Source organism: Neofelis nebulosa, chromosome 6 (genome assembly GCF_028018385.1).
Source record: "Neofelis nebulosa isolate mNeoNeb1 chromosome 6, mNeoNeb1.pri, whole genome shotgun sequence".
Classification (NCBI taxonomy): Eukaryota; Metazoa; Chordata; class Mammalia; order Carnivora; family Felidae; genus Neofelis; species Neofelis nebulosa.
This window is the reverse complement of record NC_080787.1, coordinates 53,602,469-53,629,336: the sequence shown is the minus strand read 5'-3', so window position 1 is coordinate 53,629,336 and position 26,868 is coordinate 53,602,469. Positions and strand designations below refer to the sequence as shown.

Here is a 26,868-nt window from a genome sequence, read left to right as displayed (position 1 = left end):
TCATTTTTTTTTTTAAATTGTAGCCATTCTGATGGATGTGGGGTAGTTTCGATTTGTATTTCCCTAACAGTAATGATGGTGAGCACTTTGTCACATACATGTTGACCATTTTTACATCTCTCTTTTTTTTAAAGTTTATTTATTTTTGAGAGGAGGGGAGAGGGGGCAGAGAGAGAGGGGGACAGAGAATCAGAAGTAGGCTCTGTGCTGACAGCAGCAAGCCTGATGTGGGGCTCAAACTCACGAATCGTGAAATCACAACCTGAGCGGAAATTGGATGCTTAATCAAGTGCCTCTAGTTGTATGTCTTTTTAAGATAAATGTCTGTTCACATCCTTTGCCCATTTTTAATCTGGTTGTTTCAGTTTTTTTGGTTGTTGCTGTGTTGTAGTTTTAGCCTCTGTAGTTTTTAAGTATGAGAATTTGGTGCACATCCACTAAGCTCCAAGAGGGCAGGTCTGTGCCCATCCTTCATGGTCTTCTCCCAGCACCCAGAATGGAGCTCTGCACATGGTTTATTTGTTGATGAAAAACATGCATGTGGCTCTCAACAGCGAAGGAACAAAAGAATGTATTAACTCATGCACTGATTCTTGTTTCAAGAGGGGTCTAAGGCTATGGTCACGTCTCTTTCGAACCATGGTATTTGGGGGTGAAGAATAACAGGTGACCTTGAATAGGCCTTAAAGAAGATAACCCAAAGTCTTGACAGGTGTTATTTCACTACTGTTAGACTATACTTGAGTTTAAATTCCATTTTGCCTAGGGATGCTAGTCTTTTTTTAAAAAAGTTTTTAATGTTTATTTTTGAGAGAGACAGGGTGCAAGCAGGGGAGGGACAGAGAGAGGGAGACAGAGAATCCAAAGCAGTCTCCAGGCTCTGAGCTGTCAGCACAGAGCCCAACGTGGGGCTCAAACTCATAGACCGTGAGACCATGACCTGAGCCGAAGTCGGACACTTAACCGACTGAGCCACCCAGGCGCCCATAACTCGTGATGCTGGTCTTGATGGAACTCTGCATGTGTTCAGTTATTTTATAGTTTCAAAATATACTACAATTGAACTTGTCTCCTCTGGTCCTCCATTCTGAGGGAGGCTAGGAAAGTGTCATTGCAGCCATCCTCTTGGCTCTAGTGCCTTCTCCACCGGCCAGTGCCTGACTCCCCCTCCCAGCCCTCAGCCCCTGGGTGGGCCAGTCCCCCTGTGTTGCCCGTTGTCTCACTGACAGCCCTCTCCGTCTCTCATCCTGCTTTAATTCAGGCCTCCATGCTTCCTTATTGTGGATCCGGAGGCAGCTCCCTGACTGGTGTCTTCACCTCCAGGCACGGCGCTGTTCACTGCTGCCAGAGTAAACTTTCCAAAACCCGTATTTTGTCATTTGCCTGTTGGATTTGAATTCTTCCATGTGTCCCATGTTGCCCCCAGGACAAAGCCCACCCCCTTTCACGCGGTACCCAGGCACTCAACAGGCGCTGCGGTCTCATTCCCTGCAGCCTGTGCAGACACTACCTCCTCAGCCTAGATGGCCCCCTCCCCCCTCCCCCCCGTGCTTCTCCCCAAGTTCCGGTGTCCTCCTGTTCACCCTGACCTGCTGCCCACTGCGCCCACCCAGCCGGGGTTGGGCCCTGGCCTGCCGGGGCCCGCTGGGACGCTCTCTTTGCCTCTTGGCCCCACGTGCCTGTCTGTAGGGTAATTGTACGTTTACTTATCCGTCTCCTCACCGGTCTGTGTGCTCTGAAGTCCGGCCAGTATCCCTTATCTCCACACTCCGGCAGTTAGCCCAGTGCCCCTTACAGAGTAGGTTTTTGTGGAAAGGAGGAGGGAGAGGAAAAAGGCAAGTCTGTCTGATTCCAGAGTTCACGTGCTCGCTGCCCTCTCCCCACTCAGCGCCATGGACCATCCCGTTCTCTCCGTCCCGGGAGGCAGAGGGGATGGTTTGATTCCCTGGGTGACCCAGTCAGCTCTGCTTCGCTCCGTGGCCACCCCGAAACTCACCGGCCCTGGTCCACCTTCTGGTAAACGCATCCTGGCAGAGACAGATGACTCATGTGTGTGCGACTCCGCGTGAGCACAGCATAGCTGGAAAGGCAGCCAGCGAGTCTGCTTGGTGGAGCCAGGGGGGCGTTTACAGAGCAGCAGAGACCCAGCGCGCGTTCATGAGCCCTTGCAACCCTAGCCTGCTAACTGGAACAAAAGTATAAATCCTCCTCTGTCCGTGGAGAACGAGGCCGCCACAGCAGGGCTATACAAGGCTTATTACATGTCTGGGATGCTGTCTAATTTATTACTATTAAATAATATTTTAATAGACTGCCATTTATGGCATGTTTGCCATGGGTGTAGGCACGGTGATAATCCTCTTGATACAGATTATTTCATTTAATCCTCACACTAGCCCAACAACAGAAATAATAACAAATATACATATGGCACTTGCTATGTACTAGATATTGTTCCCTGCACTTTGCTTTGAAGCCGTCTGATTCTGAGGGAAACCTTACGATACAGGAACTGCTGTTACTCTCATTTTACAGATGAGGAAACTGAGGCACAGAAAAGTCACATATAGAGGTGCCCCAAAGTCACATAGGTAATGAGTGAGCTGTGATATAAACTCGGGCTTCTGAGTCCACTCTCCTAACCGCTACTCCATGCTTCCGTGCTGAAGACGACAGTCCCATCTTCCAGGGATGGAAATTGTGGCTCAGAGAGGTTGGTCACTTCTGTATAGTCGCACAGCCAGGGAGCGATCGAGATGGCTTGTCTCTTATCCTGGCTCCTAACCACTGCGCTCTCCTGCCCAGATGCAGGAGATGTAGTCATCACCGTTTGTGCTTGGTTCTCCTTAATCCTCCCCATTGGCACTTACCAAGGGCGATGCCCACGGGGTGGGTAGGATTCTAGGGAAAAAGGTTTCTTCCAAGTCCAGGGGTACGGCATGGCGCCTTCTGCTTCAGAGATCTCTTCAGTTTGGGGTCCCAGAGCATTTCCTCAGCCCGGGGATGCTGACATGGCTTTTCTTACCTCCACAGATAGTGAGACTGTGCACTACCACTATGGGCCGAAGGATCTGGTCACCATCTTGTTCTACGTCTTCATCACCATCATCTTGCACGCTGTGGTTCAGGAGTACATTTTAGATGTGAGTGACGCTGTCTGGATTCTGAGATCACAAGCTGGGGAGATGCGGTGGGCAGAAGGGCCTCGCCTTAGAGGACACTGCAGCTCTCTGCCCCTTTCCCTCCTAATCTGCATGCCCTGATTGGTCCTATTGACTGGACATCCATTGTGACACACTGTGGTTTCTGTCCCCTCTCACAGCCTTTTAGTGCATGGGATGCAGCGTTTACTGCATGAGGGGACAGCTGCCCGAAATGGCAAGACACAGTGCTTATGGGTCTGTCATATGTGGCCTGATTGTGGGGTGTTTTCTTTACATCTAGGCTGAGGACCTCAATCTGGCCGCTTTCTCAACATGCTTGCCTTGAACTGAGCGCTCCATGCACACAGCAGGCTTACACTGAATGGCCTGAGCCATGGCCGCTTCAGACTGCTATCCTTTCAAGGGTAGAAAATGGGAGTTTGAAGCCGCCCATTATGAATGCACCTGCATATATTAATATGCAGGATTCTCTTTATTCTTTAGAAAATCAGCAAACGGCTTCACCTCTCCAAGGTGAAACACAGCAAGTTCAACGAATCTGGACAGCTGGTCGTCTTTCATCTCAGCTCTGTGGTATGGTGCTTCTATGTGGTGGTGACGGTGAGTGGCCCCGGGGACCGCTGAAGCACAGGGCCTGGGCTTCCAGCAACGTATCTCTTCTCAGATGGCTGATAAAATGACCGTGAAGGGCTAAGCAGGGAAGGAAAAGAGTCAGGAGCAGTTTGTAAAAGCTTTGAGCAGTTTCTTGGAACTACGACTATTTTTGTATCCTCATGGTAGGAGAGAGGGGCCAGATGGTATAGATGCTCTTTTAAAGCTGCAGAGAGCCCTCTTGTCCAAAAATAAACCCTTGTTATAGTTATTCTGTGATGCTATGATAATGGTACCATACCTCTACACAGCGCTGTATCATTTGACAGTGTCCTCCTACCAGTGCTATCCCATGAGATGAGTTGTTTGTTTATTCTGGTCCCCATGTTGATAGATTGATGGCATCCAAGATCAAATTTTGCAGTGTCCCCATGGTCATGTGGTTCTGAGGTGGCAAGGACCAGACTGGGACTTAGGAGTCTGGTTCCAAGTTCAGTACACTTTCTGTTTTACCACACTGGCCTCCTGCAAGCATCCCCTCATCCGCACATCAAATCCTGTGAGAGTCAGTGCCATTCCCACAAATGCCTGGGGGACCAGACAATTTATCTACCTCTCCTTTCTACACAATAGGACTCTTATTTCAAGCAGCCTTTGATACACCAGAATTCCTTACTAGCAAGGAATGCGGATAGTCCTTTGGGGTTCGCTGTAACAAGACCTGGCCTGTGATGCATGAAAGTGTTTAATTAGAAGCCCCCCACCCCCACGTGAAATAACTCCTGTCTGTAACTTGGTCCCTTTTTCTAGAGCTAGAGTCGTCCTGTGAGAAACACAGGCCTAGGGCTTGGAAAATTCAGCAACCCTGTGATCTCTAAGTTCCCTTCCCTGCCTTCTGCTGACCTCTCATTCCCTGCCTTCTGCTGACCTCTCACCCCCTTCCTCTTCCTTCAGTGACAGTGATGAACTTTCACATCCTAAGGAACTCTCTGCTTCCAGAGCTCAACGCTGAATTCACGTTCTGAGAGCAGGAGTCTGCATGTCCTTGTGTATATTGCTTGTATGTCTCTTATCCTTTAATCATGGAACCGTTTCCTAAACAGAACATTAGGAATTTTAAATGTAGGACCTGAGGCTTCTGTCCTCTTGAGCAGGACTGCCATGTTACACTGTCCCCAGAGGGAAAGATGTGCAGTGTGGCCCATATGAGGAGTGCCCCTTAATGTTGCACAGTGTGTGTCCAGGCCCCTTCAGGTCTAGGTAATGCTGCCTTTCAGACTTCTCCCAACCTCTCGGTGTTCGCCCGTGGAGTCCCTCTGCTGCTTTGAGGCTGAATGGCCTCAGGGTCTTTCAGAAGAAACATTGCCTCGTCTCTGAATCACTTCTACCCCTCCTACTTCAGCCCCAGATATTCTCCTGGAGCTGTGACACATTTAGACCAGATTCTGGAGGCCAAAAGCCATGTTATGTGACGTCTCTTCCAGTGCGTTAAATGCTCAACTGCTCTTTGTTTCTCTCAGGCCTTCAGGGGCTTAAAAATGATGCTCATTAGTCTGACAGCATGTAGCACTTTACTTGGGGAAGCTCATGACAGGCCTTTATTATGGTGACAGCCAGTTCCCCACTCAACATCTTCAGTAGAAAGTGGGGGCCATGGGGACCCAGGAAAGCTCCAGTGACCCCCAACTCCTAAGAGCACCATGCCACTCCTGGCCCTCTTCTACTCCCACTGCACCATCCTGCAGGGAATAAAGATGATTGAAGAAGAAGGGAGGGTAGTTTTGTAAAAGGAGTGAGAAATAGCTAAGTGTTTCTTAAATCCTATTTTTCTGTTAGGATGAAATCTTCCTTGGTTCTTGTCTTCTATTGTCTGCAGTCAGTTCATCAGCAGGTCCTGCGAACCCCACCTGCAGAGCTCATTGAGGTTCTATCCATACTGTAGCCCAGCCCACCAGTTTCCACAGGGGAGATTTTGGCCCCTGGGGACATGGGGCTGGCGGGTGGAGCCCAGGAGTGCTGCTGAATGTCCTGCACCACACAGGACAGCCCCCACCACCGAGAATTACCCAGCCCCAGATGTTGGTAGTGCCAAGGTTGGGAAGTCCTCCTCCACAGTCCAAACCGCCATTACCTCTTGCCTGGACCACTGACCATCGTCCTTCTAGATGGAGACGTTTCCTCTCTCGTAGCCTCCCTCCACAATCCGTTTTCTTCTGCTTAGCCAGACAGGTCCTTTTAGAACATAAATGAAGTCCTGCACCCTTGTGTAAAAGCCCTTGTCCCTCTTGCAGCCAGTTAAGCCATTATCTTCCTTGCTCCTGTGATCTGGGTCCCACTATTACCTCTGCTCCTCTACCTCTCCTGGCTGTTCCTGATTCTTGCGCTTTGCGGGGGCGGTTCCTCTCCTCACATGCTCCACCCCCTGAATCCCACGGCCGCCCATGGCTGACTCCTTCCCATCTGAGTCTCCACATAAATGCCATCTCCTCAGAGAACCCCCTCCCCCAGTTTGTACTGCATGCACTACACCCATTGCTGTGACATTTTTCTCATTCATGCATATATTCCGTGCTGTCTGTCTGTCCCACTAGACCCCGAACTGCTTGTGAACAGCCTGCATGCTCACAGAGTCTCTAGTGCAGAGCCCGGCAGGTACTAAGTGCTCACTAAACAGTGGTTGTGAGACTGAGGGGGTAAGCAGCAGTTACGTCTTCTTGCTCTGGCCCTTAACTGCTTTTAAAATAACAAGTCAATTGTTTTTGTAAACTTCTAGATGACAGTCTATTACATAAGAAATACGTAAAAGGTTTTTTTTGTTTTTTTAAGTAAAAAAATTTGCCCCAGATCCATCCCCCTAGAAGTAACTGGTTTTGGGCAGTGGGGTTTGGACATTTCTCTCTGCATTTAACAAGCAGAGTGATGAGAGTGTGACTGGACCGACCAATACTTTATGAAAAGATCAACCTCCTACTGTTAACCTACCTATGGACTACTTCCTATTGATTAGAAAACACAACAAAACACGAGCACTCTATAGGGGAAAGCAGGGTGGGCCGTGTTTGGTCTCCATGCCGGCTTCCTGGGGATGTTTCCCTTCATGTTTTAAATCCTGAAGTCTGGTGCTCCTTGAGAGCCTGGTATGGGGAATGCTCTTCACCCTGGACTGATTTCCTGTTAACAGACTGGCTACTCAGAGCAGAACTTTAGTACATGATTGTTTCTGAAGGACAAACGCTATTGGTATGTCTGAATCTAGGTAGCAACTGTGGCTGTGTCATGACTGGATTCTGCTGTTTCTGTGGTTCTGTTTGTCCATTCACCAAAAAGGAAGGCTTCAGGGCAGGGGTGGGGGAGGGAGAGATTGCTCCAGTTCGCTCAGGCCTCACTTAGCTTGTAGGTTAAGGAGATAACGAAGGATTTCAAAAGTTCCCAGGCCCCTCTGCCAGTGCCTGATGGGGCCTGGGATTCAGAGGCGGGTGGGGTGCAGGTGCTGGCTCTAGCCCTCTTGGCTCCCCATAATCTCAGGTACATAGCCTGCCAGAGCTCTGAGGGCACCCCGGCCCCAGGCCGCCCTCAGGCAGCTGCCTGGCCCGAGGTCTGGAAAAGGCTGTTCTCAGAGCGGTGAGTCATTTTCCTCCGACTCCCCCACCCTCCCCCCTGCATACCCTCCCTGAACTCCCTGTGGACTGGACATTCACAAGCAGGCAGCATTTTTCTGGGGAGTTTTCTTTGCTTGTTGGCTTAAAAGTTCTGACCTCCTTGTCTCCTAAGAAAAGGCGCCAGGCCAAGGAGGTTCATGTTTAAAATCACAAGATCATCTGGACTTTTAGGTTTTTCTCCATGCTGCTTCTCTTGGGCGGCCTCTTTTTGGGCAGAAGTTTTCCTCCCACCTCAGTCCCAGATGTACCATTTTCCTCCTTAAATGCATTGCTGCTTCTTCCATCATGGTGCGTTCTTACCTCTGATTTCCCTGGACTGAGGTAGAGAGTGGAAGACCATATATATGACTGTGTGCCTGGGTCCTCATGAGCAGCAGAGAGGGAAGGCAGAGCCCGATAGCAGCGGTGTGGCAAAGTGCTCCTGTCACCCTCCAGAGGCCCCGGAACTTTCCATCTGTGTGTGACTGAGGGAGGAGGCAGTGGTAGGAAGAAAGGACTGGGAGTGAGGCTGTGAGGGGTTGGGGAGAGACCTTTTCCTTCAGAAATGTTACCATGACCACACTGGTGCATGTGGCCTGACTGGACCTGTCACTTTGGTCACTGTGCTAATGGGGCCCCAGCTTGTGGGCTGGGGGCTGGGGACTATACCTGAGATGTCCAAGGTAATGTAGTGACTTGAGGGTGGGTAGGTCAGGCCTCACATGGAAACACAGCTGTGGATCCACGAGGCAGTAAGTCAAGTGTTTGTCCCTGAACCACGTTGGCTTTGAGCACTGCTAATGCCCTGATCTTAGTCCCAGTGTGACATTTGAGTCTCGGTCTCCTCATCAAAGCCGCCAGCTCAGTTTATTTTCTGACTTACTGAGGAACTGGGCTTGAGGTTATTGGGCCAGGAGGTTGGTGGCCCAGCTCAGATTACACCTATGCTGCTGAAAAACCATCTCATTTCAGGAGCTACTTCCTGTCTTTTCCTTTATTAGCCTGTTTGTGGAATGGGGTCATATTGATCTAACCATCTCTGAGTGACAAATAAGAGCCTTGTTTTTTCCCTCAGAAGGGAGAAATCACCTAAAGCGTTCATCATTGATTCATTCAACCGACAAGTTTTTATTGGATTCCTGTAACATCAGCTGACTCTTGCTCATGGTGGATTGTTTCCTCTTATGTTTTGTAATTTTGGATTGTAATCTCCTCTTTAGCAAGATTTTAATGCATGAGAATCCTGTACATCCTTGGATGAGAGTATGTCCCAATGGTGTCACAGTAGCATTAACACTAATTTCTTAGCTTGGTGGTTCCTGGACCATACAAGTGGTTATAAATTTGAACTCCAAACCCATCTGAAAGTGAACCCAAGGTTACAGATTTTCAAGGGCTAATATATTTTAGTTTTCATCGTGAGCACAGGGTGAGCAAACAGCTTCTTTATCTCCTTTTATTGTTGCCAGACTATAGTCGACCCTTTCTCTAGTCTAATCCAAACTAATGCAGACTCTAATCTAACCTTCTCTTGAAGTTTGTAGCCATTGAGGGGTCCTGATTTTTTTTTTTTTTCAACGTTTTTTATTTATTTTTGGGACAGAGAGAGACAGAGCATGAACGGGGGAGGGGCAGAGAGAGAGGGAGACACAGAATCGGAAACAGGCTCCAGGCTCCGAGCCATCAGCCCAGAGCCTGACGCGGGGCTCGAACTCACGGACCGCGAGATCGTGACCTGGCTGAAGTCGGACGCTCAACCGACTGCGCCACCCAGGCGCCCCAAGGGGTCCTGATATTTTTAAAAATTTTTTTCAATGTTTGTTTATTTTTGAGAGGGAAGGAGAGAGAATGAGAACAAGCGGGGGATGGGCAGAGAGAGAGGGAGACACACAATCTGAGGCAGGCTCCAGGCTCTGAGCTGTCAGCACAGAGCCCGACATGGGGCTCAAACTCACTGACCGTGAGATCATGACCTGAGCCGAAGTTGGACACTTAACCGACTGAGCCACCCAGGTGCCCCAGGGATCCTGATTTTATACAAGGTCTTGGGCTCCAACTCCCGAGGCATCATCTTCTGTTCCCACATGGGCATGACCACCCTGGCCCAAGAATAGGGCCTTGTGGGCTGCCTCAGCCTCCCCTTACTGCTTAGGCTTTTAGCCTTCTAGCCCTTTTGAATTCCAAAGGTTTTCCCTTTCTGGTAAAAACTTTTTGAATACAAAAGAATTAGTTGTTAGGTTTCACTCAGCATTTCTAGATGTTTCGTGATGGGAGCGTTTTCAGGTTACCTCGCCCACTCTGTAATAGGCCCTGGGCTAGGTGCTGGAGGTGTAAAGAAGGGCATGATGAGACCCATGAGCTTGCAGAGTAATGGAGATCTCTAGCAATGATGACCCAGTGTGGTATGTGTCACACTTACAAGGCCTCTGGGGTGAGGCCTCCCAGGGTGGCCTGTGCGGTCCTGCATTCTTTTTACTGCCAGAGTTGTGAAAAGCCAAAGTAGGCTTTTCATTTTTCCAGTGGATGGTGATTCTAGAGGTCACGTGCTTACTCATTCTACAAGCATTTCCTGAGTACCTTCATGCCAGGCATCATGCTAGACACATAAACATGAGCTATCACATTTATTTCTAACAATAACTCTGGGAGGGTATTTTTGTCCTCATTTAAAGATGACCCAACTGAAGCTTAGGGAGACGAGCTTGCTCAGAGGCTAGAGCCAGTAAGTCCCAGATCCATGTCCAGACACAGGTCTTCAAACCCCAGAGTAGAGCATTTTCACAATAAAAAAGCCAGTTGAAGGCCGGGTGGCTCCCCTTCAGAGAAGGCCTTCGTTTTCACGTTTCCTGTATCTTCCTCTTCCTGGTAGCTGGGGATTGGATGTGCCCCTGACCCCTAGGCCTGCCCAGGGCCCCAGCGGGTCTCATATCCACATCTCTAAACACTACCTCTTCTTGCCCACTACAGGAAGGATATTTAACAAACCCAAGAAGCCTCTGGGAAGACTACCCACACGTGTACCTCCCGTGAGTATTCTCATGACTTGGTCTCCAGGGAGGAGCAAGCTGGTCCACCGGCTTCCCCACCCCAGAGAACTCCAGACCAGCTGGCAGGAGGAGCAGGTTGCACCCCGAGCCTGTGGGGGCCCAGTATTGTAGATGGCAGTCTCGTCCGGGAGCTGCTTCCTCCTAGGGCGCTTGACTGGACAACCCCCAAATGAAATGTCTTCTGCGGTAGCCCCCGTCACGGAGCGGGTGTCCTAGCTCAGGCTGCTGTGCCAGGACCCCGTAGGCTGTGTGGCTTATAAACAACAGAAACTTCTCACAGTTCTGGAGGCCGAAAAGCCCAAGATGAGGACGCCGGCAGTTTTGGTGTCTGGTTCATAGATGGTTGTCTTCTGGCCGTATCCTCATGTGGAGGAGCAGAGAAGGAGCCCTCTGGGGTCTGTTTGACGAGGGCACGAATCCCATTACTGAGGTCCCCGTCCTCACTGCTAGATCTCCTCCCAAAGGCCCCCACCTCCTAGCACCATCACATTGGGATTCGGGTTCCAACATAGGAATTTTGAGGGGACGCACACATTTAGTCCACAGCAGGCACCTAAATGGTCGGAAGATGGATACGCAAGCGGAGCATCTCCGTAATGCTCTCTGGGCTTTGTATGTCCTTGGTGACCTGCGCTCGTGCACCACACACCGTCCGCCCAGCCTCGCGTGGCGGGTGCCCTTCCAGAGGCAGCACCCCCTTCCCCTCCTGCTCTGTGCTGCCAAGACCCCAGAAGGGCAGCACCAGGTCTGCCTCCCACAGGACACCCTCCCTGCCATTCCTGGCCACCCTTCGGAACCACAACAGCACAGGGCTAACAGCTGCACGAGGACCCTCCTTTGCTTAAATCTGTTCACTCTTCAGTATATTGGTGCCCCGTCTTCCTTGTCCTTGCTCAGCCTTCCCTTCTCCAAGCCGAAGAACCTTCCTCCTCTGTACTCTTTTCACCATTTTTGTTTCTTTCTGTGGACTCCGTGCCCCATTAAGTGGTCCCGTATGTGGAGCAGGGTCCCCGGGTGTGGGGCCTCCCTCCCGCAGTCCTGGCCCAGCTCGTCCCACGGTCCTGGGCCTCACCTTTTTGTCCTGTGTTTTGCCAGCACGTGCAGGAATAGTCTTCTCCCTCCCGTGTGACTCGTTTCCTTGTCTCCAGCTTCCAGGTGAAGTTTTTCTACCTGTGCCAGCTGGCCTACTGGCTGCATGCACTGCCTGAGCTGTACTTCCAGAAGGTACGGAAGGTGAGTACTCGTTTCCCCCTTGGAAGGTACGTGCCCTTCACTGCCCTCCTGCTCTTCCCAGCCTCCTTCCCCTGAGCCTTCCTCCAGAAGCCCAGAGCTGGGTGGGGACAGGGGACGTGTTGGCGGGTTGAGGAAAATGCTGAGCCAGTGAAGTCTCTGCAAAGATCTCCCTGAGAGCAGGCCACCAGCGGGTCTCCTGCTGCCCACACTAGACATGTGGCTTTGGGGGAGGTCTACCTCTTGTCTTCCGGGTAGTGGATCAGAGGTTTTTGCCTTTCCCAGTCTTTTTTTTTTTTTTTAAATAGCCTTCCTCTGAATTATTTCCAGAAGCCCTGTTCCCCAGTCCCTGTCTCTTCTTTCTCAACCCAGCCCTGCCACATGGACCTGAAGCCAGCACCTCGTCCTCTGACTTCCCAGCAGCCTGGTGCATGGGCTTCTGGTGTGACCTGGGGACTGTCTGTGTCAGAGCAACCTGGCCTGCTGCCCTCTCCCCGCCCCTCTGTACCTCCCCTCTGCGGAGAGGAGGTGGGGATGAGCACATTTACTGCCTGCTTCTCTTGTTTGCAGGAGGAAATTCCCCGCCAGCTCCAGTACATCTGTCTGTACCTGGTCCACATAGCTGGAGCATACCTCTTAAAGTGAGTGAGATCCCGGAGCCTGTCACATTTCTGTGCCCTTTTATGTCCGTGCATCTCTCCACACATTCAGTTAGGAGGCGGTTACTGCACACCTTCTGTTTGCCCACCACCGTGCTAAGACCTGGGGATACAAAGGCGGCGATTCCCTTGTCTTTAGTGGTTCATGCTCAGCCTAGTAGGAGTGACAGCAGAGGCACAGGTCAGGACAGCTTAGTGAGATGATGGCTGTGCTACAATATGGGTCATCTGCCGTGGGAATCCAGAAGAGGGACTAACGCATCCTGAGACAGAGCCAGGGAAGGCTTTGAGGGATGCTGGCACTTGAACCGTGCCTTTGAAGTCGGAGGAATGGCCATGGTGTTTGGCCTTGAGTGTCTTTTACAAAAAGAATCCTACTGATGAGTAGATATGTCATTGCTAATTTGGAATTTTCCTGAGCTTTATCCGAGCAGGATAGGAGAGCACCCTGTACTTTCTCTGGGCTGACGTTTTAAGGGTTTGTGATGTATAACTTTCTGCTAAGCTGCTTGGAGGTCCTTGGGCCTGTCATCTCCTAGGCCCTCACAGCAGGCTTCCTGTGAGGATGACGGACCTGGGGTAATGGAATTAGGAGGATGGCAGCTCTCAAATATGCTCTTATCCCTGGAGGCGTGAAATAGCATCGACACCTGGATGGGTCCTTGGAGGCCAAAGCTTCTATGGTGGGACCAGCCTTGCTCTTGTGCTGCACCCAGCAGTGTGTGGTGAGGACCAGGGTGAGAACCTTTAGGCAGGACCATGTGGAAAGAGAGCTTCTTGCTGCTTGTCGGGTCCCTGCTGTATTGTCAGTGTTCCTCCCAAACAAAGGAGATGCTCTAAGATCTGCTTTTCCCACAGCTGATGTGTCCCACGGAAGGAGAAGGGCAGGTGTCAGACCCCGTTTGGGCGAGTCCTGTGATTCTTGTTTTGGGATGAGGATAGAAGCGAGAGGGCAGGGAGCAGCAGGCCCTCCAAAACGAGGCCCATTCCCTTTCCAGCGATGCTGGTGCAGCCGTCTCTCTGCTCCTGTAAGGACCGTGGCCTGGCCTTCCTTTGCTTCCATCCTTGCTGTGGTTTTCAGAAGTGAGTGTGGGGACAGGAGAGACCCCCTGACTACAGGACTTCCCAAGGGAGGCAGACCTTTGAAATGCTGAATGATTGCAGAGCCTTGTTTTGGTGAAGAGCTTGACTTTTAGAGGCCTTCACTTGCTTGACACGTACCTGAGCTCCTCCTCTGGGCCAGGCACTGCTCTTGGAGCCGAAGTTACCCCTGGGTGAAGTCAGACCAAGGCCTTGTTCTCCTGGGGTGTCCAATCTAGAGGGAGTCAGACAATTAACAAGAAAATAGCTTCCTGTGTTGGTAAATGCGATGAAGAAAATACTAGGGGCGCCTGGGTGGCTTAGTTGGTTGAACGTCTGACTCTTGATTTCTGTTCAGGTCATGGTCCCAGGGTTATGAGATCAAGCCCTACATTGGGCTCCTCATTGGGTATGAAGCCTGCTTGAGATATTTTCTCTCTGTCCCTCTGTCCCTCTGTCCCTCTGTCCCTCTGTCCCTCTGTCCCTCTCTCCCTCTCTCCCTCTCTCCCTCTCTCCCTCCCTCTCCCCCTCTCCCCCTCTCCCTGCCCCCCTTCCCTCTCCCCTGAGATATTCATTCATTCATTTTGTCTCTCTTTCTCTCCCTGTCCCCCTGCTCCTCTCCCCTGCTCACTAGTGTACTCTCTAAAACAATAAAGTAGGGTATTGTAACAGCGACTTGTCTACGTGGCACCGTTGTCGTGGGGAGGGAGGTGACTCAGGTTGAGGCAGGTATGATGAGAGTCAGGCATGTGAAGATCTGGGGATAGAGCTGTGTGGGCAGAGAAACAGCAGGTGCAGAGGCCCTGAGGTGTTCGTAAAGCCCACCGTGGCTGGAATGCAGAAAATGAGTTTTGACATGAGGTCACTGGGCACGGTCATATTGGACTTTCTAGGTCACGTGAAGACCTTGGGTAGTGCTCCCATCATTCTCTTGACCATCCTCAGGACCCAGTGACCACCCCACTGGATTCTGCGCTGCTTTCGTTTTGTTGGGTGGAATTGGCCGGGCCCTTCATTAGCACAGCCTGTGGGGCTGCTCCCACATTTTTTTATTGACTACCTGAAGCCCTGCATGTTCAGCAGGGTCTGCGGTTTCCCTTCGCGGTCTTTCTCCATTTGAGCTACAGTTGACATCTGTAGCAAACTGCCTAAGAAAGCTGGTAACGCCACCATGCCTGGAATTGAGGGGAGGGGGTGTCTGAGTGGGTGTAGATTTTTAAGAGGTGGGTTCAGTAGCACATCTCTTTGCATTATGTTGAGTTTTGCTTCTTCTTGTACCTCTTAGCTGTGAAGACTTGGATAATGAAAAACCAGACGGGAATCCTTTGTATTTCTGTGTACAAAGCTCAGTCACTTGTTCTGAGCACCTTTCATGCACTGGGTCCTGGGCCCGGTAAAGAATGCATGGCGACTGGTGCCGTGGAGCCTAAGCTAGGTTCACTGTGGGAGCGGTGAGGGGCCCCTGACCCAGACAGGACAGGCGGAGGCCTGGGGGATTCAGTATTCTGTTAAAGGTGTGACGGCAGAACTGAATCCTGTAGGGTGAGGAGGGCCAGCCAGGGAAGGCTGGCGAGGAGAGCAGAGCCCAGGGTGTGGGGTGCCTCACGCTCTGTAGCATCCCAGGGGGGGAACTGTGAGGCTTGTCCATTTCTCCCAGCCTCAGCCGCCTGGGCCTGATCTTGCTGCTGCTGCAGTACTCAACTGAGTTCCTCTTCCACATGGCTCGACTCTTCTACTTTGCCGACGAGAACAACGAGAAGCTGTAAGTAGTGTAAAGCAGGCTGGCCCGCTCACAGTGCTGTGGGCAGGAGCCTCCCATGAGGCATGGCTGATAGTGCCCCTTCCTGCAGATGGAACCCCAGGGTTGTTTTTTTGGAGTATCTTACTCCAGAGATCTCCCTCAAACACCCCGATGCGCTACCTTCACACCCTCTTTCCACTTGGCGTTGCTTCTGGAGAAGTGGGTGAAAGCTCCCTCACCGGCCCTAAAGGCTGACGTCCCTTTGCCACCTCCACGAGCAGGTTTAACGCCTGGGCTGCTGTGTTTGGGGTCACCCGCCTCTTCATCCTCACACTCGCCGTGCTGGCCATCGGCTTTGGACTCGCTCGCATAGAAAACCAGGCCTTTGATCCCGAGAAAGGAAACTTCAACACCTTACTTTGCAGGTGAGTTGGGAAAAAGCCCCCGAAGATAAATCAAGGCTCCCTGAGTGCTGCCAGGAGCCTCCTGAACTTGGCACAACTTCAGAAGGTCAGGGGGCAATAGACCCCCGGGGTCTCCCGCACACTGATGTTTAGCTGGAGATCTGTAGACATCAGGCCTGAGGGAAGAAGGAGTGCCAGCCTTCTGCTTCCAGCAAAACCATCTCCACCACCTGCTGGGACTCTAGTCGAGGTTCCCAAGCAGGAATCCCCTCCCCCTTGTCCAGTGCTTCAAGTGCATGATAGGTGACCTCTCTAGCCCCTCAGCTGATCATTACGGCCACGTGTGCTCAGCAGCGCGGCCTGTGGCCTCCCATAGTAGCAGGGAAAATGGGGAGGAAGCCGTTGTGTTCCCATGTGACCCTGGGCCTGGGAGGGTGTGTGATTGATCCATTGTTGCTCAGCTTTTAAGTGGCATTCTAAATGAGAAGCTACTCTTCTAGAATTATTCTGCTGTATTGTAGTTCAATTCAGTTGAATTCTTTCAGTATATGTACATGGAGCTTAGTCATGTTGTTTGTTGTGGGTACAGAAAAGACAGGCCATGGAGGCAGTGACTCTGGAGCTGGACATGCAGATGTCCCCTCCTCCTCCCTGGTGTCCCTAGACCCCATCTCTTTGTCACCAGCCCTGAAGTGCACTAGAGCGGACACCGGCACCGAACCACACGCCCTCCCTCGTGCGGGTGGCAGGATGGGGGCGTGCTGGCGCCCAGGGTGATGGCCAGGGGAGCTGTGGGGTTCCTGCCCTGGTCTCCCGCTCTGCCCTGAGGCGACTCCCGAGCCCACCGCCCTGTCCCTCCGCAGGCTCTGTGTGCTGCTGCTGGTGTGCGCTGCCCAGGCCTGGCTCATGTGGCGCTTCATCCACTCCCAGCTGCGACACTGGCGGGAATACTGGAATGAGCAGAGCGCCAAGCGGAGAGTCCCAGCTGCCCCCAGACTGCCGGCCAGGCTCGTCAAGAGGGAATCTGGTGAGTGCTGGGCCCGTGGGCAGGTAGACACAGAAGTGGGTCTGGGATGGGTGGGGAGGGGCCTGGGCTCGGCTCCTCCACCTCCACCCAGACCAGCCCTGCCGCTCCCCTGTCCTTCCCTGGGGCCCTGGGTCCTCGGCCCCTGCCGGGGCCTAACTGGCACGTGGCTGGGCGTCGGCCAGGGACACTTTGTGGGTGAGGCTGGCCGCGGTGGGGCAGGGCAGCAACCGGCTGGGGAGCTGTGGCCGGAAGCATGTCCTCGAAGTGGCTTCTGAACCCCAGCCAAGATCTGCCGCCTGTTCCCTGTGTGGCCCAGCAGCCCTGTCCTCACCTGCCCTCTTGCTCCGCATCTCGGCATCCCCCACCTCCCAGGCCGCTGGCTCCTCTCCTGTCTTCAAGAATGACTAGGGGCGATACAGTGCTGGGTGGGCGGAAAGGGTGGGATGCCCGCTTTGCCTCTGGCCCTGGCCACGCTCCAGTAACTGCCCGCCCCTGCCAGGTCCCAGGCCCACTGGCAGCCCTGCACGTTCTGTGCAGCCCGGGGGCCTGTCTGCACCGGGCTCTGTTCCCTGACTCACCTGCCTTGCTCCAGGTGTGGCCTGCTTGGCAAGGGCTCCCGTGTGTTTGAACCAGACACGTGCGGGGCTGGGTGTGACGAGTCAGGCCTGGCTGGGAGGGGATGTGGGGCGTGAGGCTGCAGCCCGATTGACTTTGAGCAAGCACATGGAGGTGTTTTCCACAACAGTAAAAAGCAGTTTTTTTCTGCCAGAGGAGTATCAGGCCTCTGAGTAATGCCTGTCCCTACAGCGTCTCTACCTCCTCCTTTCCACTCTCCCTTCCCAGGGAGTGGTCGCGGAAGTGGGCTGGTGCCCTGTGGGGGAGAGAAACTGAGGCCCCTGGCAGCTTCTGTGCCATTCCACCTAGGATCTGGTTCCAGCCTGAGGCCTGGGCGAGCAGGCGGGCGGGCCCCGGCCTGTTCCTGGGTTACTATATGTCATCCCAGCCGCCTCCTGCTAAAGGACAGAGACCAACCACCTTTAGCAGAGTCACGTTGAGGGGAGCAAGGGCCTCCTGGGAGCATCTACTGGTTTCCCGTCTTGGCAGGAAGCTGCAGCCAGGCATCCCCTTGGTTGGTCCCCATGTGCAAGCTCGGCCCTCACGGGCCCCTCTCCTGTTCCAGTCCAGGCAGGAACACCATGTGTGTCTGTCTCCCTTCACTTCCTAGGTTACCATGAAAACGGAGTAGTGAAAGCGGAGAATGGGACCTCCCCACGGACTAAGAAACTCAAGTCTCCTTGAGGCCAAAGTGCTGGAACAGGGATCCTCTCATGGGGGCACGGCAGGGAGGTTGGGGAGCCTGGCCCCCGCCACTGCCTTCCCCCTCCTGCTCCTGATGCTCCATCTCAAGCAGCAGGAACCTGTCTTCAAATGGGGCTTTTCCTTTCTCACTTTTTGGCTTTCTTTTCTTACTCCTCCATAAACCATTCTCAATAAAACCAAAACTCTTCCTTCTTTCTCTCCCTTAAGCCACCTCACGTCCTTGCCTCTGTCCTGTGTTGGGTTTTCTAGAAGCCCAGGCCCTCATGGTTATCTTTTTGCTTGCCTCCTCTCTCTCTTCCTTCACGGCTGCTGCTTTTTACTTCTCTCACCGTATTGTGCAATTTTTCCGTGTCTGATTTTTACAATGAGAGGGAGCTCAAGTTGCAGTGAGTCCTGGCCATCCACCACCCAGCTTCAGTCCCCAGGACTTGTCAAAGCCAGAAGCCTCGTGCCAAGGAGCCTCTGCCTGGGGCCACTGGCAGGCCCACCCGCGGGCCCCATGTTCGCTCGAGGAGAGGAGAGACCAGCCCTCTTGGATCATAATCTCCTAGGTGCTGATTAACTGAGATGTATGATTCCAGTTCCACACGCACCAGCTGGAGGCCCAGCATAGCCACTGCTCCTTGGAATTGCCAAGGCATTTGGCTGTGGGGCATGGAGACCTGGTCCAGAAAGATGGTGTTAACCATGTTGGGTCCCGTGACTCGAGACGGCTTACCGGTGGCTGGTCATGGACGGGGGCCAGCCTGCCCTCACTTTGCCGGGGAGGTGCTGAAGGAGGACAAGTCTCCCCACCCTCTAAAGCAAGAACAAAGCGTACTGAGCAGCAGGCTCCTCTGGAAAGGTAACAGCGGCAGAGGCGATGGAGCTGTTGTCCTCAGCCTTTCTTCAGCCCCAGCTACAGCTGCTTTTTCAACCGTTCACCAGCATCCAAAACCAAATCCAAACCACAGTGAACAGACCAGCCTGATGGACGCTGGTCCTCAACCCCAGACCCAGGCAGCCCTGTCAGGGCTGGCCTCACTACCTGACTTCATCTCTCTAGCTGCAGGAACATCCGAGTCCCCCACTCGTCCCCTGGTGCCCCAGAGAGGGTCACTGGTCCACATCCCCTCTGGCCCCGTCTGTCGTGTGTTCTTCAGCAAGGTCGTTGTCATCCTCCGATGTCTGTCCAGCGCACCTCCAGCATTTGAGAGTATCTGAGAGCAGGACCGATTTGGAATTCGTCTGCAGGGTAGACGAGCAAACGCCACTCTACCACTGTGCCACTGGGGGGCCTCTGCCCTGTCCCTCACATATCCTTTCCCTCTGCTCCACCCAAAGACAAGGCCTCCAAGCCCATGTGGGGCCTGGTTTGGACTTCGGGAAGGGGTTAGGCTTTCAGAGGTCCTAATTAAGAACTCTTGAATTTTGCATTAAGGTGCTGGGGAGTGATTCTTGGGGGGCATAGAAATGTTAGTACCCTTTGATGTGCTGGTCCTCTTTCTGATGCCACAGTAGAAGCCAAACCTTGGGTTATTATCCTAAAAGGGGGGAGATGGGTTTTTTCATCAGGGCAACTCCTCCTCCATGTCCCTTTTATCAGCAACAGATTGGATTTTCCAGTGACTGAGGAAGTTGTACCCTCCTCTGTCCAGGATAAGGTAGAAATGCGAAAAGCTACCCTTGGCTTCTGATTACCCTTAGGAAGTGGGACGGTGCTTTTGGAGATCTGCATCTCTCCCATCCTCGTCTGACACTTCCTAGGCTGCAGAGCAGAATGTTGCTAAAAGGGTACTTGGAATCAACCCTGCAGACCCGAGCCAGGACCCTTTAGCCATTCGGCCAAATACCCTGCTGAGGCTGCGTTCGGGTTCCTTACCTTGCCTGGAGATGGAGGGGCATTCAGCCAGCAGCCTCCAACCTGCCCGTCAGCCTCACAGCCCTTCCTGGTCCTCTCCTGGCTGTGTCTCGGGCAGCAACCTGCCTCCTGTGAGGGGCCACTCCCTCAGGTGAGCCCCAGTTAATTTTCGGTGGGTATGCAGTAGGCTGCAGGCCTGGGAGGTGGGGAGAGTGGCCCCAGGCATGCCATCAGGCAGCCCCCTTCTCATGTAGGTGTGCTAGGTGTTTGTGGTCAGAGACTACGTGGCTTCGTGCTCCCTCAGCCTCCTGCAAACTTCTGGCTCTGTGGTAGGTATGATTCAGAGCTGCTACCACCACTCCAGGGATCTGGGTCAACCTAGGCTCCCTGAGACCATGACTCAGGCTAGCATGTCACTAGCAGGGCCTCTGGGATGATTTGAGAGGAGACGGGATGAGAGTAAATGTAGGGTGCTTTGTCACCCCACTGGCATCCCTGCCACATATATTTCAGAGCAGAGCCCGGGCTTTGGCAGGCTGGCTCAAAGCATGTTGCCGAAATAACTCCATCCTGTGAGCTTGTTGTGCTGGCTTGTCCTGATTTGGCCACTTTGGCTGTCGTCTTCCGTCTTCTACACGCTCTCCTGTTCCCAAAGTGCCAAGCCATCTGGGAAGGCCCTGCCAGACAGCTCTGAGTTTGAGAGGCTGGCTCAGCAAGAGCAGGAGAACAGATGCTCATCTACCTCAGCCAACAGCCGCCTCTCTCTCTAAACACCCCTGGCCAGCACAGGTGTGGCAGGTGGCAGTGGGCAAGAGAGGCAGGCTGTGTGGTGGACAGGAGGGCCCTGTGCTCCTCGGGTTCAGTGGTGGGAAAGTTATTTTTACCATCTAGGCTCTGATAGCTGCACTATTAAGTGACATGTGTTCCTTTTGAAGGTAGGGGAAGGTTCTAGAGGAAAGGGAAGCAGGCTGAGCCAGGAGGGGAGCTGCTTCTCCCCCATTCTAGTCCATTCTAACCCCGTGTGTGTGTGTGTGTCTGGGCCAACAGATGTAAATGGTTGCCGAGAACCGTTTCTGTTTCTGTCCCCAGGCAGAACTTACTGACATTTCAGAAACCAAAATTGACATCTGTACTCTGGCCACCTTTGCAGATGCTTCTCTTGACTAGAATCCCTGGGACCCTAGAAACCCCTAAAGCTTGGGTGGGGTATTCTCCCAGGGGGTGTGCATCTCGGTTTTCTTTAGGGATCTTCTTCCTTAGCGGCCTTTGATTTTTTTTTTTTTTTTTTTTTTTTTTTTTCCTAAGTGGTGAATAAGAGGTAGGGGCAGAGAGTACACCCTCCCAAGATTCCACAATAGAAAATTCTTCTCCCTGGATGCCTCTTTAAATTTGAAGTGGCTTGCCAGGCCACATGTGGCTAGGGAAGGCTCAGCTTTTGGATTTACATCACAGGTTTCAGCCTTCCCTGTCTGTTTTCCCTGGCCTGGACAGCACTCACTCCCCTTGCTGAGTGCCTGGGAGACCCAAGTGAGCAGAGTTGTTCCATAATGGAAGGTGTGCTGTGGTCTTGGGAGGTGGGAAGATAGAATGGTCTTCCTTCCCTCCCACTGCCTCCCAGCCCACAACCCTGCTCCTCAGAAGGGCGCAGGGTCATTGTCAGATGGTGAGACACTTAAATAGAATCCCTCTTCAGCCGGAGGCTGGCCCAGTGAGCAAGCCTTCATCGGCTTCACTGTCTTTACCCCGGGTCTCTCCTCTCCTGCCTCCCCCCTACTCATTTTTATAGATGTCTCAACAGCATCGAGACTTCCATGTTCTGTTCTGACTCTGTGCTCAGCAACCCCTGAGAGTTTGTCCTGAGCAGACCCTCCTCCTCGCTGTAGAAGTGCCTTACTTGCCATGTGGTCTTCTGGCCTTGGCTTGTACTGCAAGCTGCCAGGCCTCTAGGGTGGTCTGTCCTGTGCAGCCAAGGACACCGGACCCTGGGATATCACATGTAAAAGGGACATGGATTGTGACAGTTTGGCCACACTCGTCTCTGTTCCCTCCCTCCATCGTGTTCGGGTATGTGGTCAGTTCTAGGTTGTTTCTGGTTTCTCCTTTGTGTCGGTTTTCTGGCCCACAGGGGTGGCTGCAGTCACCTGTGCCTCTTACCCATGGAAGGAAGCCTGGTGGCCTCCAGGGACACTGAGTGCCCTGTGAACCCTGCTCTGCCAGCACCCCCAACCCCTAGTTTAAAAAGAAAGGCGCCCTGGCTGTAACCTCTTCCACTCTGTTTTGTCTCCCATTCAACCCACAGTTTGTATGGTAAAGGTGTTAGTCACAAGTGTCGGCCCGCAGACACCCATTTGACAGCGGGTCTAGTGTGGCTGTTGCAGTCTCCTTGCGCTCCAAACTCAGTGTTACCTATGTTCGCAGCGGCTGCCTGCCGTCCCCTTGCTCTTCCGGGCTGTGCAATAACTCTCCCAGCCGGTGGTCTTTCCACAGGCCTTGCTGTCCCTAAACACCCTGCAGTTGGGGAGGGAAGGGACCCGTGGGAGGGCGGTCGACATCCCTTACAGAAGAAATGTGCGCCACTTCCCCTGTGTTGCTGCCCTTGTCTTCACCCTGGGTGGGTTTCTGTGGCACTCGAATAGAGCATCGTAGCATCACCTTAGAAGTTCGTGTATTTTTTTTTTTTTAATCTGTTGAAAAGTAAAAAAAAAAAAAAAAACCATCCTCATGATGGGGCATTAAATAAGTCCATGTCTGGGAAGTAGATCTGCTGTGACCCCTGAGATGTCACCGTCACTCTGTCTAAAGGCGTTCTAGAGTTTCTTGTTTGCGTGGAGAGGAAGCAGCTTGTGCGGAGATGCGGCCACGCGGGGACAGCCCTGCTCACCCGGTAGGAGCGGGCTGGCATCGTAAGTGCCACTGTTGCCTTGGGGGTGGATTCCCGTGTTTGTGTGATGAGACCATACACCTCACGTGTCTGTCCCTCTGGTTTAACAAACAGCTGAAGGACAAGCTGAGGCCGCTGGTGCCGCCTGAGCAACTCCTAATGCAAATGTGGACAAAGTGTCTTTTTGTTTTCTACTTTAGCCTGTTCACGTTATGGACCAAATTTCAACAAGGAACTCAAGGAAAATTTGTACCTGCCGTATTTATGCTTTCATGTAAAAGGGTTTTTTTTTTTTTTTTTTTTGGAGGGGGGGGGTCTTTTTATTTTCAGTGAACTTTTTTCAAAATCCTTTTCCACCGTTTCTGTCTGGTTTTAAAACAAATTGCAGTTTTGTATGGATTTTTTTTTAATGTACATTTCGAAACAAATCAAATATTTTTGAAATAACTGAATAAAAGGCATAGAATTATCAGTCTAATTGTCTCTGGTATAATTACTTCTATTCCTTTTTAATCTGGATGCTTACATTTGCTTTCACTTGGAAAATAATTTCGTGTCAATTTTAGCCTCATTTTTCACTGTAGGAGTTCTTTCTCATATATCTTTTTGAACGATGTTCATCTTGGTCATGTGAATGAGGGAACTGTAATTAAGGATGGAGAAAGTTACATGCAGTGTGCATAGTAACGAGCATTTTTGAGTCTGTATCAGTAGACTATAAAAACGGAAAGGAGTTTTCTTGACCTTGAGTTTGTAGCTCTCACAAGGAAGTGCCGTGGACTTGATGCCTACTACGGTGTGAGGTCACTGGCTCGGAGAAGACGGAAGGTGTGTGTGGAATCTTGGTGCCGGTGCTGAGCAGTAGTGGTGACAATGGAGGGTAGTGGGGGCTGCCGGTGCCAGTTCTAAGGCCTGCTCTTGGCTGCAGTGGTGTTTTCCAGAACCATCTTCTGAGAGCTCAGGAGAGGAGTGGTTACAGCTGGCAGTCAGCCATGGACACCACAGGGTGTGAGGATTACCCAGGAAGGGTTCACCTGAGGTCAAGGTGAGTGGCACTCACAGAGGTCAGGCTTTGGCTCAGACTTGGGTTTCAGTCTGGCTCTGCCAGAAGCAGCTAGGTGGCCCCAGGTGGTTAACCTTTCTGAGCCCATTTGCTTACATGTGGGGTTTGTGTGCTTGTTGCTTGTTTTTGCAGGCAGCAGTGCTGGCGAGATTTAGGGATAGTGAGTGCTGTTCATGCTACAAGTAAAGCACTCAATTTTTTTTAAGAGGCACACTTCTGTGCCAGCAGGACATTAAGGAGTCCCTCATCCAAGTGACCCTTGATTCTCTGGAAACTGTTTCGAGAGGGCTTCTCCACCTTGTGGTCCCAAATACCCTTAGTGCCTATAGATAGGGGTTTGATACACGTTAATTCGATGGTATTTTCAAGGCCCCCTAGTAGTGCAGACAGAGTCCAGGCCCAAGGCCTGGGTAGTGGCTTCTTTTAGCCGGCCACCAGGGAGGGGAGACAAAGGAGGTCGTTTCTCCCTATAGTACTGCTTGCTGCAGGCTAACGCTCAACTCTTCCATCATCTAGGCCAGGACGCCAGATGCGTGTCGGGTGTGACCGCAGTGTAAGTGACCTCAAAAGGCCGCACCGCCATTCGGGATTCAGTAGGAAAAGCGATTTGCTCGGACTTGCGTGGCGCCTGTACTCCGCCATCTCATGTAAACTAGCAGGGCTGAGCACAGCCCTTCTGTGTGTGGATGACAGAAGTGACCTGCTAGCTCTGGTCGTCTGCACCTGGTGATGGTGCTGGCATATCACACCTTCCCATCTCAGGGAGACTTGGAAAGTGAGTGGTGAGTGGATCGTGAGCCCAAGTCATACATGTGAATGCTGCCTACTGTGCTCAGCACAGCTGTGAGGCACTTCTGACGGCTGCAGCAGGCTGACGTTTTCATCCTGCTCCCCATGACAGTGGGGAGGGTGCCAGGAGTCCAAGAAGAAGAAATGTCGGATCGGACAGAAGGGCTATGAGCACTTGGATCTCAAAGGGTGGGTAAGAGGATTTTTTCCTAATGTCTCCATTTAAGCCAAAGACAGAAGTCGGCAAGGATCTCTGCTGCAGCTGGTGCAGAGCCACCAGAGACTTGAAGCAGGCCCAGAGTCTGGTGAACGTCCCTCCTGCGGGGGCGGGGGAGAAATTGATGGAGTGTGGATTTCTTGAGAGGGGCCATCAGTGCTGTAGGTCCACAAGCTCCATGACGGAGGTGCTTTAACAGACTCAGGGCTTGACACGTATCCCCTGGAGTTTAGAGAGCGTGAGGTTTAGGGTGCCTGCTTCTCCCCTAAAGTGAGTCTCCAGAAGATGGACTGTCTGAGCTGCTTAACTGCAGAGCCCTGAGAGCAATCTAAGTGGATACAGAGGGAAAGAGTGGATCTGGAAGGGTTAGCCCGAGGAGGCCCCACCTGTAGGGCCTCCTGAGAGGATGAGAGGGAGCCTGGAGGGAATGTACTACTGGAACCGGGCATGTTGGAGACTGGGCCATCTGTATCTGAGAATGGCACTCTGGGAGGTTTTCTGGGGGAAAGTGTCCTGAGAACTCACAAAAGCTGCCTTGGGAGAGAGAAAGAGCCAGCTTTTCGGCACATGACACACAGAAGGTCCTGGTCCAGTAGGGCTTTACTGGCCACAGAAGTAAGACCTTGCCCCTTTCCTCTGGTGTCTACTCCCTAACCCTTCCCAGACATTACAAAGGCCAGAAACAGTAGTATGGCAGGTGGGAAGGGGAAGGGGAAGGAGCAGAAAGGAAAGAAGGAGAAACCCACCATAGCTGCCCCAGCACCTACCCATCCTTCCTCCCTCTTTCCTCTCTCACTCACTCACACACACACATACTAGACTATGTGTATCTAAGCTTGACCTGGGCATGCAGGATAGAGCTTAGTATTTTCACTTTAGACTGAAATGGACTTCTGAATACTTGAAAATAATACTTTCAACAGTAATGAGTGACTGGGGGTAAAAAATTTTAAATTGGGTGGTTCTTGAAATCTTGACCTGGAGCAGAAAAACTCAACATGTACTATCTTACAGAACTTTTAGCAAGCTAGTTCGAGGTGGCTTGGTTCAGCAACAGAGGAAGAACTGTGGGAAGTTACCCAGCACTTCCGAGGCCAGGTATCCCGGATCTTGTATCGACAACTCCCACTCATTCACACCACTGGCTGGGCAGCAGGGAGGAGCTGGAGCTGGTGGCTGACCTCAACTCTGGAGCAGCCATGGTTCTAAAAACTGAGTCAGAGCTCACAGATAACCAGTAACTGTTTTTCCTCCCATCTCAAGGCCAGTTTCTCTAAAAGCAGGGATTTTATATATATTCTCTAAAAGCAGCATGTGTGTAGATATGTGTGTGTGTGTGTGTATAAAATTATTAACTATAGTTCAAATCAAGAAATACATTTTCTATTATGACCCAGTAAATACATCCTCAGCTGAAACAAAAGTTTCATGAAACAGTATATACCTACTATTTGTATTACACTCTCATATTTTCTGTTCTATTCCATTTTTGTTTAAATGCAGGTCTAATGGGCCTATAGCCACAGTTCGTCAATGTCTATTTCCCTGCAATGCTGGGGTAAGTAGGCACATGGCGGGGGGCATCGGCTTGCAGCAACAGCAGTCTGTGTGCTGTCTACACCCCAAGTGATGCTTCTCCTGACAAAATCTAGTTTTTCTCCTGCTCTTAATCATGCCACACCTGTATGAGGATTGTCCAGAGAAACAGAACCAATGGAAGGTATATAGAGAGAAAGATGATTACTAAAAGAATTGGCTCACATGATTACGGAGGCTGACAAAGCCCAAGATTTGCAGCAAGCAGGCTAGAGACCCAGGAGAGCTGATGGTGTAGTTCTGGTCTGAAGGCCAGGCCAGCAGGCTTGAGACCCAGGACGAGCCAGTGTTTTAGTTTGAGTCCAAAGGCAGGAAAAGGTTGTCCTAGTTCAAAGGCAAGCAGGAGGAATTCTTTCTTACTTCAGGAAAGCACAGCCTATTCAGGCTTTCAGGGGAGTGGGTGAGGCCCACCCACACCAGGGAGGGCAATCTGCTTTACTCATTCTATAAACCCAAATGTTAATCTCATCCAGAAACAGTCACATCCAGAAAAATGACCCCAAGGCCCAGACAAGTTGACACATAAAATTAACCATCACAATATCCCTACCCCTACCTCACTAAATAAGGTACCATCTTAG

General features: G+C 51.9%; 1 protein-coding gene across 1 annotated transcript in view; it reads left to right on the top strand.

Moving 5' to 3' along the window:
* Window positions 1-23,100, top strand: part of TRAM2 (translocation associated membrane protein 2) — an 83,686-nt gene extending 60,586 nt beyond the window's left edge. Inside the window, exons 3-11 of the mRNA XM_058734239.1 lie at window positions 3,034-3,143; window positions 3,648-3,764; window positions 10,361-10,419; window positions 11,589-11,673; window positions 12,241-12,311; window positions 15,067-15,171; window positions 15,432-15,575; window positions 16,418-16,581; window positions 17,807-23,100. Of these exons, the coding sequence (XP_058590222.1) occupies window positions 3,034-3,143; window positions 3,648-3,764; window positions 10,361-10,419; window positions 11,589-11,673; window positions 12,241-12,311; window positions 15,067-15,171; window positions 15,432-15,575; window positions 16,418-16,581; window positions 17,807-17,880 (929 nt within the window). The 3' untranslated portion in view covers window positions 17,881-23,100. The remainder of the gene's footprint in view (window positions 1-3,033; window positions 3,144-3,647; window positions 3,765-10,360; window positions 10,420-11,588; window positions 11,674-12,240; window positions 12,312-15,066; window positions 15,172-15,431; window positions 15,576-16,417; window positions 16,582-17,806) is intronic.
* Window positions 23,101-26,868: the final 3,768 nt, after the last annotated feature.